This window comes from Lissotriton helveticus, chromosome 3_2 (genome assembly GCF_964261635.1).
Source record: "Lissotriton helveticus chromosome 3_2, aLisHel1.1, whole genome shotgun sequence".
Lineage (NCBI taxonomy): Eukaryota > Metazoa > Chordata > Amphibia > Caudata > Salamandridae > Lissotriton > Lissotriton helveticus.
The window spans coordinates 284,708,667-284,724,830 of record NC_136062.1 but is presented as its reverse complement, the minus strand read 5'-3'; the positions used below and the strand labels follow the sequence as shown (position 1 = coordinate 284,724,830).

At 46.7% G+C, this 16,164-nt stretch overlaps 1 protein-coding gene across 1 annotated transcript in view; it reads right to left on the bottom strand.

The window, feature by feature from the left end:
* The window catches only part of ISL2 (ISL LIM homeobox 2), a 92,741-nt gene that overhangs the window by 19,760 nt on the left and 56,817 nt on the right, over window positions 1–16,164 (bottom strand). The window contains exon 5 of the mRNA XM_078684646.1: window positions 627–794. Coding sequence (XP_078540772.1) covers window positions 627–794 — 168 coding nt within the window. The remainder of the gene's footprint in view (window positions 1–626; window positions 795–16,164) is intronic.

The window sequence follows — 16,164 nt, the reverse complement described above, 5'->3', positions numbered from 1 at the left end:
TATGGAGATGTGTGTAAATTTAGGTGTTGAGTGTTCAGTCTGTCCCAGCAGGATGTGGAGGCTACCCCGAGGTTCCCTCCACGTTGGTGTTTGCCAGCTGCCAGCACCTAACAGGTATTAAAACTACTTGGGCCGTGGAAAAAGCTAAGAAATGGTGGTGGGTGGAGTCTACATCATAGTGACTGTAGGGACCTGCCTTATGTATCTGGCTGGCGTAAGAAGTGATTGCAGTCATAGTTGTGGGTTTCTTGGGAGGAAGTGGCTAAAACGTTGGCATGCAGGCAGGTATGTGTAGTATGATATTAGGGTGCAGTATTAGGATATCCAAAGGATATGATATGCAGACTATAAAAAAATGGGTTGTAGCAAGATGAAACGAGTGGCTAGGGTTATGATCTGCATTTTCGAATGGCAATGCGATTACCGGTTTGGTTAAGAATGAACTGAGGTTTGGGTGTATTGAGTGTTATGGAAACAAATAAGGATTTTTTTATAAGGTGTGTGTGTGCGTCCCACCTGCACATATGAGGGGTGTTTGGTTGGGGTGCTTCGGATATAAAGGTTGGGTCATGTAGGGGCTTGAGCATGTACAGTACATATTGTGGGGACACTATGTATGTATTTACCAGTTGCTGGAAGGCGGGCTGGTCCAGGTCGCTCTGCAGGGCGAACTCGCTGAGTGCTTTCCATGGGGGTTGGTAGGTCTGTACCTCTACTGCGTTGCCCTGCACTGCACTCTCATGGCGTATCGGACTCCCAGCCACCAGTGGCGTCCCCGTAAGTCCCTGTAGGCTCTGTTGACAGAAAGAAGGATCATATCAGTCACAATAATAGTGCAACAAGAAATACTCCATTGGTGCTTGAGAAGCATCTAGAAGAAGCTAACTTCTAATCATCTCTCACAGTGTGGTGGGTACAGCATCAACCTTCAAAGACAGATATTCCAAACACGTATGACACCACCTCCCCTCGTCCCACCTGAGGTCACGTGACTGAGACCTGGTTTCCACATACCCCTCTCCCGGGACCTACGTGGATCCTCGCACAGCCCTGTTGACCGTCCTTCACAAGAGATACAATGAACCTTAGAGACCAGCCTGAGAGGACTACCCAGACCATCTTCCCATTAGCATCTTTCAGTTTCGCAGTCACTGCGCGTAGTTCGCACTACAAGCAGAAATGTTGTGCATCCAACAGCGGACAATTGTTAAAAAGTGTTTGCTAGAACTATGCGGTTCATGTGCATGTAGAACGGCAGGGAAAGTACCCTTTATGAGGTGGTCCAAGTTGGAGGCAACGTGCATTGAGGTGTATGTGCCCTCCTACTCTGCTCGTTAATGGCTGGCCGTCTGCTGTGCTTGTTTATTCACCCTCAAGACCCTCTCCTGGGACCAAAGGAGATTCTGTCCTTCCACCACACCACTGCTCACTGGCTGAACTTACATTGCAGTCCGGTGACTGCAGCCTAGCTGACACTCCCTCCTCTTCCGAGAACATTTTCCAAGCATAACAGAAGAAAATTCAGCTGAACCACTGGAATCCTGGTAATTGTTGGTAAAGCAGCATCGCATGTCTCTGAAGTCACCTGCCTGCATAAGGCACAGAACAACCAAATAAAGGCTGCAATAGAACAACCCCATAGAAATCCTGTTAAAGATCCCAGTTTCAGCATCCGTCAAGCTACAATAGATGCAGACAACATCGAAACCTGGACTTTATTAATGGTTTCAGTCCCTGGTGGCATGCAAAGGATGAACAAAATCACTGATTATAATAACTCTCTAAACCTGTGTAAACATAAAGAAAAGACTGCAGGGTAACTAACCAGAGGGAGCACTCGTGTACTTGAGTGGAATGACCAACCCAGAAGAAAGGCAGTACAATTACATTAACCACAAAACCCACACTCAGAAATCTGTGTTACTGGCAAGATACAGATATCGAAGCAAAAAACTGAATTGAGTGACTGGCATAGAGTTTGAGTTTCAGAAAGGTCTGATATCAGCAAGCAAAAAAGCATCTCTTTAGTACTCCAGCATGGCACTGAAGTAAACAAGCACCGACACAGCCAGTAAGTCTAACTTCTTTTTAAACATGCAAATGTGTTTGCTTGCTTAGTGAGGACTTTGCATGGATGAGAGTGTTGGGGTGGAAGCGTGGTGGGTGTATGGGTATATGAGAATATGAAATGGATCACATAATGAGAGTGGATATAAGAAAAAGTAGGATGTCAGGTGAAATGATAGGATAAATACACAAGCGTTGGAGATCAGATAAGCAGTGTGGACAGGGCGTGGCTTCCATTGGTGCAGGAGGTGCAGATGTACGTGGCCCGCTGGACCACGATTATTGCTATATTTCACAGTGCAAACAGTGGCCAGGGGGGCCATTCCCTTCTCTGCACTAGGGGCCACTTTACACTACCTACGCCACTGAGTGGGATGAATGACAATGTGGAGCCAGGTGGTTTGATCAAAGAAGACTTTTTGGGTTGGTCAGCACCTTCATTTTTGTTTCAGAGTTATTTATTAAATTTAATAAGAGCATAACATAAGATAAACTAGAACAACTACATATTCAAAGGGGAATATTAAAAAAAAAAACTGAATTAATGAAAGAAGATTTAACAAAACTCGGGCCTGTCCGATTTAAAGTTTGGTGGACAGAGTACGGGTCTTCAGGGTGGCGGAGGACTTTGCCTCCACCACCCTGACGGACTACCGTCTGTCAAATTTAGAGACATCAACCGGCCCAGTAGTCATCTCGATACATTCAAAGGATATATAAAATATATAAATATATAAAAAGTTTGGTGGGTGGCCGTCATCAATTCTGACCCCAGTCCACCAAAATTGTAATACTAGCATTGAGCATTGCATACATCCAGAAGTCAACTAAGAGGGTGATTGCGCAGATGTGGTATCCCAAACAGACATACAGTGTTCCAGCCTACACAGCGAAGGTGTCGCAGCTCGGGTGGAGACACTGAAGTGCAAGCTTTCTTAGCCTTCATATTGGTGACTGATTTGATTAAGACACCTTTTCAACTTATAAGGGAACAAACCAGGTAAAAGATATCTGGTCAGCAGAATTTCTTTACAATCACACCTAACTCCTATTAACTTCACCCACCAGTAAAAACTGAAGGAAATGCTTCAAGCAGTATCTATAGAGCACCCGACTGACCCAATAACGAACAAATATACAATAACTAATAACCACCGATTTAACCTCTAATTTGAGCTTATGGAGAAGCATGCTACCCACCATAAGCAACAAATATACAACGACAAATAATAACCACTGGGTGCACCCTTTAATTTGGGTTATGGACCCATAATCAACAAATATACACTAACTTATAACCACTGGGTACACTAACTTTAGGTAATGGAATAGCGTGCTATGCACCATAACCAACAAATATACGACAATAACTAATAACCACTGGGTTAGCATGGTACCCACCATAAAGCACTTCAACGCCTTGTTAAGGGTACTAAGTGTCATATAAATGCAGTTACAAACCAATGCAACAAAAACTCACAGTTTAATCAAAAGTCGAAACTGGAACTAGTTCAAGGACTTCTAGTTTCCCCACTGACTCTAACCAAACCAGTACTACTGAAGTGAATAGTAACAAAGTGGCAGTGCTCTTGTGTCTTCCATCCAAGGGCGGTCCGCGCCAGAACCTCAAGAGTGAACCTGATTCAGAACCTCTTGAGTGGGTCACTGTGCATACAGAAAGCACAGGGAAAGGTGAAAGACAGAAAACTGAGGGGCGTTGAACCATCATAAACCACGGCTATCACCCCAATCCCCCAAAAGTGGAGGGGGTGTGTGTATGCCTAATAACACCATCCATAAAGAAAAGGGGGAAGTCGGGTACCTCTGTTGAACAAAAAAAAGGAAACAGACACAAACGCTTGCGTTAAACAACGCATATAGTACGTCTGAGCAAACACTTTTATAAAAATATTCATTATTCCCATCGGAATTAGAACTTACAACTATATCCACATGTTAAAAAAGATAAAGCTAAAAGAGCATTGTCAAGCTCACTACGCTAGCCTCCCCATGTTCTGAACTGCAAAGCTGGAAACCTTGAGATGGGCTGATATCTGTAAGGGATCACCATCTCCCCAAGATGAGATGGAAGCGAGAGAGGCCATGGCCATCTCAGCCGGGCTCTGCACACTGGAGAAGATGAAAACAGAGCAGAGTCTCATGTCGAGTTTGATGGAGCGGAAGCCCTGGAGTAAATCATTCAGGTTTTCACAGGTGGAGCTTCATCCGGCTCCACCAATGGAAACCCTTCGCCTACTGCGGCACAAGGTCGTAGTGATGCTTGCCCTGCAGGCGGGATCTTTGAATAGGGCATGTGGTCCTCGGACAAGGAAGCAAAGGCCATAGCAACGCTGAGCTGTTGCACAGAAAGGCTTCTAGCCAAGTCTAGGTGACGTCAAGAGTAAACTCCAAAACCATGTCATCTGCTGCATTGGCTGCTCAGCTCAGCCGTAGCTTCTGACATCCACTAACATAATAACCCCTGGATCCAACAACACAAAGCAATGGCTTTCAACACCCAGAGGAAGCTGTCGTGTTGGTTGGTCTTCAAAGCCATGATTTTCACATCTCGATACCCATCCACCATCGACTGCTGCTCAAAGCTTTGGCTTTGATCCTGAAAAACCCTGAAAAAAACATTTAACTTGAAATACAATGCTACGGCGTTACTGCCATGAAAATGTATCTTAGTATTGTCTATTGAGTACAACTTTGGCATTTGAAGTCCCTCTTTAAATAATGTGATGGTTTTGCTGTAAAAGGCCTACTGTGCTACCTTGATATCTAAGAGGCCCCGAACCATAGCCAAGGACAACCAGCGCGCTAGAAGCAATTAGTGCGCACACATTGGGAAGAGTAGACCTGGAATTCTAAACCTGCAGGCCAGCTCAGTCAACTAGACCCTCGAGGCTGGGATCTGCTGTGAGTTTGAACCCTTGCTTCACGGCCAGATGGAATGCTCTCTGAAGTTAGTGAGATGAGTACCATTAAACTGGACATAGGTGTCACCTTTTTGGTAGGAAAGAACAGACATCTGGTATGACAAACAAGTGTCAAAATCAAGTTAGAATTATACAATGCAAAATACTGATAGCCAGAAATACAAAACTGGCCAATAGACGAAACCCAACCAAGGACCCTACTTTGGAAACAACCTCCTCAGGAGACAAGACCCATATTGTGCTGCAAACCCTTGACTGCCGGGATTGCTGCTTCTGCAAATCCTGAGACGTGCAATCCAGCAAAGGCGAAGGTCTGCAATCACCCTCCCTCAGACACCCCCAAACCCTCACCATTACTGTGAAAAGTAAGCATCTGTAACTGAGAACATAAGCACCCGAGGCATGGACCCAAAGCACTAAGGGTTTAATCATGATGCGTGGGGTCGGGATGCGTGTGCATGAAAAACCATCTCAGCATTGGCTCCCATGGTAAGGCCGGGAACTGGTAGGGGTACAAATCCCTTCTAGGCAGAGTGTGATGAAGCCTACTGCCGCCAGCTGCTAGAGGGAATGCCCGGCTCCTAGGATATCAGTCTGCTCTAGTACGAAAACTCTACAATTTATAGTGACACCAATGCCGTCACAGGCTGTAGGACCACTGCAGGTTCATCACAAACATTTGTCAAAGGAAAGGTAGAGGAACCTGGCTAGACACGGAAGCAGCATCAGCTTTAGAGGGGTGCAAGAAACACAGGGACGCAGGAGGAAAGGAGAAGGTTCAGTCGCATCAATTAATGGAGGGAGTCACTCAATTCCAAACACTGACACGTTACACTTGCGAAAAGAACTGGTAAGATGGCATCTAAAGAAAATGTTGATAAACATTTTGTTAAAATTAAAGGATTGCCACCGTTGTCACTTCCATCTCTATAAGGGTAAGGTTGTCACGATGAACCAGCGCAAAGCGTTAAACTAGTCTTCAGTTTTTAGGTCTCGCCTGCAGAGAGCTTTTAGCTGTCTTTTGTGAAAGACCTACTGTGGACAGTACCAATACTTTGGTTAGCCCATTGCTTACCATTAGTTGACTTTCTTGTCGATCTCATTTGCTTGCATCTCATTAGATGGCTTTACGTCCTCTATTTGTTTTTTATCCTTTCCTTGAAACATAGCTTCTTTGCCATCCTTGTTGATTAGATGACTTGTATCCTTCCACAGCTCCATTTCAAGGAACTACTTTTTTTTCCCCTTCCAGCACTCCCGGCTTGTATTTTGTAGGTCTCTCTGACTGCTTATGATTTCTTGTGCTCTCCACCGTAGACAGCATTCCCCTCCCCCAAGCTTATTCATTGCGCCCCCTCCCAGTCCTCCTACTTGAGTCTTTTTTTTCTTTTGTTATTAAATTAAAAACACTCCCACCCACAGTGCTCCTCACTTATACCGCCTTACTGCTCCCGCCACTCACTGGCATTTACTTTCCTCCCAGCCCTGCTCCAACGTTGATCCACCCCAGTCAAATGAATTCTTTTGTTTTTATCTTTTCTTTCTTGCATGGCCTCACAGTGCCTTTGTAATTGCTCTTAAAATGACAATGTTTGTATTGCAAACTCCTTTGTTCAAATTTTGCAGGTGACTTGCCTGGCAGCTGCAATATGCTTCCGGGCCACACCTTGTGGAAAAAAAATGTGCTTTGGTGCAATTTCTATATTTGTTTAACTTGCTGCTTAAAGATTGGTGTCTCTCTACTTGGAATGGTGAATTTAAACAAAAACAAAGTAGCATCTGCATCATCACACATGCACATCACTGGGTCATCACTCTGTTACCACTGTGCCATTTTTTAATTGATGCTGTTCAACAATAACTATTTTTTTCATTTTGCAAATGACGAATGGCATAAGCAATAAGCACTGTCAATGCCCACATGCGTGAAGTGAAGGTGAGACCTATTGGCTTTGCCGATGCATGATTACTCGTTACCATGTTGGAAAGGGTACTGAATTGCCAACAATTATGTTATGTTATGAGGATTTGTATAGTGCATTTATCACTCCAGGGGTATTCAGGCGCTGGAGTAGGTGAGTAGGCCCATCGTCTTCTAGTCGAAAAGTCAGGTCTTCCATTTCTATTGGAATTTGAGAACAGATGGGGAAGTCCTGATGTGGACAGGAAGGTCATTCCAGGATTTGGCGTTGATTTAGGAAAAGAAGCCTCTTCCTGACTTGCTCCTGTGGATGCGGGGGTACTGGCGAGAGGAAGAGTGAAGCTGAGCGCAGTTGCCTAATGCAGTGGTTCCCAAACTTTTGACTCCTGAGGACCCCCATTGAGTCACCACTGGAAGCCGGGGACCCGCAAGCAATTTGCATGAGTTAAATTTCAAAATTAAAACAGTAATCAGAAAAAAATGCACACGTGCACACAAAAAAAATACTCAAAGTACTAAGGATTTTGGGGCCAGATGTATGACCATTTCATTTAGCGCCTCGCAATTGGCGACACATTGCGAGTCGCTAAATGAAATGTACAACAGTGTGTTTAACACTGTTTGGGATTCCCAATGGGGTCGCAGATTGCGAGGTTCATTAATATTAATGAGCCTCTCGCAATTTGCGAGCCCATTGGGAATGCCAGCCCTCCCAGGGATGGTGGCCTGCTGGGCTCTGCAGGCCACCATGTCTCGGACTGCTTTTAAATAAAGCAGTTTTAAAAAATAAAATGCGGCCTGTTTACCATGCATATAAAATAAAAAATAAAATGAAACGTTTTTGTTTCATTTTCTAAGGGCAGGCAGAGGTCCCTTTGACCACTGCCTGCCCTTAAAAAATAATTTTGCATGTATTTGCAAAGTGGGAGGGGTCCCCTGGGGACCCCTTCCCATTTGCGAATGCATTACCATCTACTTGAAGTAGGTGGTAATTGCGACTGTTTTGCGACCGCAAAACATTTGTACATGGTTTCGAGACTCCCTATTTGGAAGGGAATACCCCTTCCAAATAGCAAGTTGCAAAACCTATTTAGCGAGTCGCAAACAAACTGCGACTCGCGAAATCGGTATGTACATGGCTCAGTAGGTTTTTGCATGCATAAACGGGTTCGTGAACCCGTTCGCGCATATAAAAACAGATCGTGCATCTGGCACTTAGTATTTCATATTGAAGCAATAGCCCCTCTGTCACATGTATTTCATTTGTTTTATAGCATCTCTCATACCATTGTAGTATGTCAGAGCACTTTACATCACACACATATAGAGACATTGAATCATACATGTAAATCAGTGTGTATATAAAATGTTTAAAGAGTGCATGGTCTGGAAAAGCACAAACTCAGGATTCAGAACATAACACAGTGGCTAGCACTGACTTTAACAATAAAAATGCATTTCCACCCAAATAAATCTTTTTAGCAGCTTCAGGATAATGAATAACTGGGAAAAAATATAAGTTAATAACTGGTACCATGCAGTTTGCAAGCAGCTCTTTGATGACAGTTTATAGGTCCCTCTGCTAGATTACGATTGTCACTTATGAAGTGCACAGTAACAAAAGAATTTCTGTGACAAAAGCAGTAACTACGAACCTATGCACATAAAAATACTACTTTTTAAGATGCATGATACACGTTCTTTACAGTAGGCACATTAACCCTCTGTGCTACATTAGTTCGATCAAAGCTGCCACTGAACAAAACTCTCCTTGCTCTCCAGCAGGTACATTAATCACTGGCCTTCTCTTGACACTTTTATTTTTGCTGGAAGGCTGCTAATTATACAAGAAAGGTTTCTGTGCTATTAAAACTATTGCCTACGAACCCCCTGGGAATGTGTCACGGACCCCTGGGGGTCCGCGGACCACAGTTTGGGAAACACTGGCCTAATGGGTTGGAAGAAGATGAGGTGGTGGTTGAGGTAGACAGGTCCGACATTGCGGAGAGGTTTGTATGTATTGGTGAGCAGTTTGAATTGGCATGGCTTCTGGATTGTTAGCCAGTTTACCTCTCTGAGGTGGGGCATGATGTGTGCTTTGCGGGGATGTTGATGATGAGTCTGGCGGCGGCGTTCTGGGTGGTCTGGAGTCTATGGAGGAGTTGATCGGTGATGCAGGCAATGAGTGCATTGCCATTGTCCAGTTTGCTGGTGATGAGGGCCTACGTGACCGTGTGTCTGGTGTCCGTGGGGAGCCAGTGAAATATTCTGTGAAGCATGCATACGATGAAGAACCCGGATAAAATGACGGCGTTCACTGATATCAAGTTTTTTGGCGTGGTTGGTGGGGTGGACGTGGGACCCAGGTCTCGTGGGCACCGGGAGGAGTCCCATGCAGAGCTCTTGTTGTTAAAGTTCAAGACTTCCGTTTTATCAGTGTTGCACTTTAGGCAGCAGTTCCATTTCACCCAGTTAGCTACGTTGGACATGCAGGTGTTGAAGTTGGTTCTGGTGGTGGTGTTGTCATCCGTGAGGGAGAGGATGAGTGGGTGTAATTTGCGTAGGATACAATGTTGATTCTGTGGTATCTTATAACTTGGGCGAGTTGTGTCATAGTTCTAAAAACTTTAGAGACCTGGCAGCTAGGTAATTGAAAACCTACTAGCCTCATGTACACCTCATTATGAAAGGCTTCATGGCCGTTCGGGAAATTATAAATGGGGCAGACGGTGGGCACAATATCATAGTCTCAACCCCTGAAGCCTCCAAAGTAGTAACCCTTGTTTAAGGAGGAGTTGTGGCAGAAAACAACAGAATCTTAAACTTTCCCAAAAAACAATTAAAGTTGGAAGAGTCTTTGTGATCTAGAGCCAAAAGTATTCATCAAAAAATAGGATTGTGCTAAAATGTGATAATTTAACAATAAAATGAATGTTCCTTCCTTCCTCTAATCAAAATGTAGATATTTGTGGCTCAAGTTAAGAGGATAGCTGAAGTATCAGATCACAAGAACATCCACAATCACTCAGTCTCTTTCGGTGGACAAGGGAATGTTGCATTCTGGGACTTGTAGATTAGCTTTTGACATTATAAGATTGGGCTATTAAACACAGCATGCAAAGTATGCTCACTAAATGCCAGACTGGCTGAAGGGGCCAGACGCGGCCTGGGCACTTGGCTGATGCCAGCCTTGCCCCCAAGTTCCTTCATAAACCAAAAAGACTGAAAGGGCAATACTGCAAAGAATAAATGAAATCAATTCAGCTATTTCGTGGGCTCTTGAGTGCAATATGAAACAGAATAATAAGAAATGGATCCCTGTTAAAATATATAAATATATGTTTTTATAAATTAGGAGCTCTAGCACAAACCTTCTCAAGAAAGTGTTTCTTTCAAGCACAGCGCATGAATGCAAAGCTGCACCGAGACCGCGTGCGAGGACACACCATGGGGCTGGAGTGAACATTAAAAGACAGATGTTCAGGGCTGAACCTAAGAACTAAAAGCAGTCCTGCAAATGGTCTGATACCAGCCTCATGCTTCCCTGAGTGAACTCGGCCCTCGTCAATCCCGGTGGGAGATACTATCACCCCTTCAGTGCGGTTCCTAACAGAGGAATTTACTTGTTTTACCACACAACTTCCCCAATACATTGACTAAACAGCAACATTTTTTTGCAGGCAGTTCAGATGTGTAACTCATTTATTTTCTGCAAATCTCAATTAGGAAATCGCTATCCCTAATGTATAAAACTATTTTAGTTTCATTTAGCGATTCCTAGTGGGTTGCAAATCGACCTACCTCATGAATGTTAATGAGATAGGTCGCAGTTTGCAACCCATAGGAAAAGCAGTCATCACAGGAATAGTGGCCTGCTGGGGTCAGCAGACCACCATGTCTGTGATTGTATTTTAATAAAGCAATATTTTTTTTCAAATGCAGCTCGTTTTCTTTTGGACCACTGCCTGCTCTTAAAAAATATGAACCTTTAAATGGGGTACAATTAAACTGTGTAACAGTACACCTAATTTACAGTGGCTTAAAACTGCAGACACTGGTATAAAGTGGTGCAGGAAAAACAAGTTATTAATTTCATTATTGTTACAGCACAGGGTTTCACAGTAGTATGGCATAAGTTCCACAGTAACATGGAACAAGGTTTCACAGAAGCATGGTGTAGGATTCCACAGTAGCATGGCACAGGGTTCCACAGTAACATGGCTTGGGGTTTCACAGTAGCACAGTACCACAGTAGCACAGCACCGGGTTCCACAGTAACACAGCACAGGGTTCCACAGTAACATGGCATGAGGTACCACAGAAACACGGTGCCACAGTCGCACAGCACGGGGTTCCACAGTAGCACAGCACAGGGTTCCACAGTAGCACAGCACAGGGTTCCACAGTAGCACAGCACAGGGTTCCACGGTAACACACCACAGGGTTCCAAAGTAACACAGCACGGGATTCCACTATAACACAGGACAGGGTACCAAAGTAACATGGCACAGGGTACCACCATAGCTCGGCACGGGGTTTCACAGTAACACTGCACAGGGTACCACAGTAGCACACTACAGGGTTCCACAATAACAAGGCATGTAATTCCACAGTAGCACGGCACAGGGTTCCACAGTAACATGGTAGAGGGTAACACGGCACAGGGTACTACGGTTACGTGGTATCACGCCACAGGGTTCCACAGTAACACGTAATGGGGCTCCACTTTAACACAGCACAAGGTACCACAGTAGCCACGGCACAGGGTACCACAGTAACAAAGCACAGCGTTCCAGTTAAACGCCACAGGGTTCCACAGTAACACAGCACAGGATACCACTGTAGGGGTATGATACCACAGTAGCATGCCACGGGGTTCCACAGTAACACAGTACGGGGTTCCACAGTAGCACGCAGTGGTTGCAGTGGGTGGGATCTATTGGGAACTACTTTCACATTCTTTTTTAATTTTACACTAAGAGCTCCAAAACTTACTGATACCTGCCCCCCAATTCACTGACCCCGCTCCATTACACTCATCATAGTTGCAGGACTTTTTTATGTACTCCAGATTCTGGTAGCATGGAACACGGTTTCACAGAATCACAGCACAGAGTTCCACAGGAGCACAGCACAGGGTACCAAGGGAGCACAGCACAGGGTTCCATAGGAGCACAGCACAGGGTACCAAGGGAGCACTGCACATGGTACCACAGGAGCACAGCAGAGTTCCACGGGAGCACTGCACAGAGTTCCACTGGAACACGGCACAGTGTTCCACAGGAGCACAGCATAGGGTTTAACAGGAGCACAGCACAGGGTTCCACATGAGCACAGCAGAGGGTTCACTGGAGCACAGCACAGGGTTCCAAGGAGCGCAGCACAGCATTCACTGGAGAACAGCACAGGATTCCACAGGAGCACAGCACAGGGTTCCACAGGAGCACAGCACAGGGTACCAAGGGAGCACTGCACAAGGTACCACAGGAGCACAGCAGAGTTCCACAGGAGCACTGCACAGAGTTCCACTGGAACACGGCACAGGGTTCCACAGGAGCACAGCATAGGGCTTAACAGGAGAACAGCACAGGGTTCCACAGGAGCACAGCACAGGGTTCCACAGGAGCGCAGCACAGGGTTCACTGGAGCACAGCACAGGGTTCCACGGGAGCGCAGCACAGGGTTCCACAGGAGCATCATCATCAAATAAGCTTTATTAGATTTTTACATTAAAAATCATGAAAGCATCGACAATACAGAAATAATTAACAAAAAAAACATAAACATTTCATTTCATAAACACAGTAAAAAAGCATCATTCAACAATTATTGTGCAAGATTCAGTTACCATTAAAAAACTTAAGAGTTTGTCCTATGTAATGTGAGGGGAGCTCGGGTAAAAATCATACAGATCCCAAATGCGAATTGTGCCTTGTCTTTCATTGGGGGTACAAACTCGTAAAAAGGGGGCAACATTGGTGTTTTTAAATTTAATTAGTACCAGGTCCCCAGCAATGCGTTTGGGCAGCGTCCCTAACCATCCCACCCTCCTGACACTCAAGATACCCCCGTCAAGCCCCGGCGGCAACGGTCTATTCTTTTTTAGCCAATAGGTGGCCTTATTTAGCAAATCCTGCTGGGTTTCGCGTGTTCCCTGGGTGAGGGCAGGGACCCCAGAGAGGACAGACACATACGGGGCGGCCTCAGGGGGCAGGTTGATATGTGGCATTCTTGCCAAGGCGGATCTAGCCACTGTATGGGTTTTTGGTGCAGATTTGACAAAAACTTTGGGGCCTATTTGAGTAGGTGTGCGAGATGGCTGTATTTGGGTGGCCCCATTGCCAGATTTATACATTTCGGGGGCGGTGGTAGGGTTAGGACAGACGCATGTGGCCATAATAGTAGCTGGAAGCGAGTGCTTTCTTATTACTGACTCAATATTGGTCAGCCTTTCCCCTAAATCATTCATTTTTGTGACCAAGGGAGAGATGGTAGCAACCAGCAGTTGTTCAATTTTGGCCAATAAAGTCGTATTGAGAGACAAAAGAGGGTCCTCTGGTTTGTCCGCGGCCGGGTCCTCGATAAATGCTATTGGATTAGCAAGTGATGGTATAGCATTGGTGCACAATATTTGTGTACTTGTATTGTTCCCAAAGTTAGTTTCGATGTCATGCTTCCATCTATTGTAGGAACCCAGGGGCGCGGAATTTACTTGGTTATGAACTTTATCAGCGGGGCCATTTGCTTTAAGACAAAAAGAATCCACAGGTGGGGAGGTTATAAGATCAGGGGCGTACTTTGTACCACACAGGGCGTTGAGTTCCTCCCATATGGACATCGTGTTTGTAATACTTTAGAGAAATGATATTGAAGCACGATACCTCCCTCTGTGTTGGAGCAAAGTGGGGTGGCCCGTCCCGGCCTCCTCAGGCCTCGGAGGGCCACAGAGGGCCCGCCATTTGCCCGGGCTTAGCCCCGCGCTTCGTCCCGCGTGCGTCCCGCGGGACAGAAACAAGGAGTGTATTTATTAGGCAGGTAGGCGGGGCCGGCTGGGGAAGAGTACCAGCTGTTGATGGTCAGAGGGAATGCTGGTACTCGCAGTCCCCGGCCGCCGCACCCGCCGAATCCCCGGACACAACAAACGGGGGCAGACAGCAGCAAACAGTCCCCAGATGGACAAAAGGGCTCCTCCGGTCTCCCAAAGGGTCAGAGTCCCGACCCACCTCGAGCCGCGAGTCGCACCCGCGAAGCGGGGGCGGCAAGAGGTAGTAGCAGGCAGGCACAGGAGCACAGCACAGGGTTCCACTGGAGCACGGCACAGGGGACCACGGGAGCACTGCACGGAGTTAAACAAGAGCATGGCACAGGGTTGAACAGGAGCACTGCACAGGGTTCCATAGGGGCGCGGCACAGGGTTCCACAGGAGCACGGCACAGGGTTCCATAGGAGCACAGCACAGGGTTGCACAGGAGCACAGCACAGGGTACCAATGGAGCACTGTACAGGGTACCAATGGAGCACTGCACAGGGTACCATAGGAGCACAGCATAGGGTTTAACAGGAGAACAGCACAGGGTTCCACAAGAGCACAGCACAGGGTTCCACAGGAGCGCAGCACAGGGTTCACTAGAGCACAGCACAGAGTTCCACGGGAGCGCAGCACAGGGTTCCACAGGAGCACAGCACAGGGTTCCACTGGAGCACGGCACAGGGGACCACGGGAGCATTGCACAGAGTTACACAAGAGCACAGCACAGGGTACCACAGGAGCACTGCACAGGGTTCCACAGGAGCACGGCACAGGGTTCTGCCGGAGCACTGCATGGCGTTCCACCGGAACATGGCACAGGGTTCCACAGAAGCACGGCACAGGGTATCACGGGAGCACTGCATGCCGTTCCACCGGAACATGGCACAGGGTTCCACAGGAGCATGGCACAGGGTTCCACAGGAGCATGGCACAGGGTTCTACAGGAGCACGGCACAGAGTTCCACAGAAGCACAGCATAGGGTTCCACAGAAGCACAGCATAGGGTTCCACAGGAGCACAACACAGGGTTCCACAGGAGCACAGGGTACCACAGGAGCATGGCACAGGGTTACACAGCACGGAAGAGGGGTCTATAACCTGGAAACATGGTCTGAAGCACAGAACCAAAGTCTGCAGCACGACCCAGTGTTTATAGCTTGACAGAGGAACCACGTGAATGGGTCATACGCATGTCCTGGGGTCTATAGCATGCATATGGGTCTATAGTATGGCATATGTTCCTTATTGTTTCAAAGACTCTGAATCCTCTGACCAGCCCCACAATGACAGGAAGGGAAGACCCGCGTCCCTAGGGGTGGGCGTAGTTTGCGAAGTAGCGCTACGCGAAGCTACGCGAAGTGCACTTCGCACTACCCGAGCTGCGTAGTAGCATGTTCGCACTGTGCAAGATGCATTTTCAATTATTGCACACTGCGAACAAGCACCCGGCACTGTGCAATCATTGAAAACAGCATCTTGCACAGTGCAAGCTGTAGTTTTCTGCCGCTCGAGTAGATTTTTACTCGAGCGGCAGCTTTTTCAACGCGAACTGGTAGTTTCTCATCGCGAGCGGTCGCGAGCATGCACGCCCACTCGCAATGAGAAACCTGACCTCCCCGCATTGAGAGTCTCGCCGGGATGTCATTTTGCTTGCTTGCGGTCGCGAACATGACGTTTGAGGACCGTGAACAAGCAAAAAATGACCGCTGCACTACGCTACGCTGCGCTACGCGTGTTCGCACTGTGCTAGTTGCAGCTCGCTTAGTGCGTAGTTGCGCAAACTTCGCAAACTACGCGAGCGTAGCGTAGTGCTTCGCCCAGGGTTAGTCTAGAGGAGAAAATGAAGCTCCCCTAACTCGAAGATCCGAATTCAAATCCAGCTACTTCCCCTGCGCGCAAGGCCTGACCCACACACATCAGCACACTCCCACTGCATCTACTGGGCGAGCTGCTAAACTACTGCTGCTTCACAGAACATACTGGAGCTCCACATACAATACTGATGCTTCACAGAACATACTGGAGCTCCACATACAACACTGGTGCTTCACAGAACATACTGGTACTTCACATACAATACTGGTGCTTCACATGCAATACTGGAGCTTCACAGAACATACTGGTGCTTCACAGAACATACTGGAGCTCCACATACAATACTGGTGCTTCACGGAATATACTGCTGCTTCACAGAACATACTGGT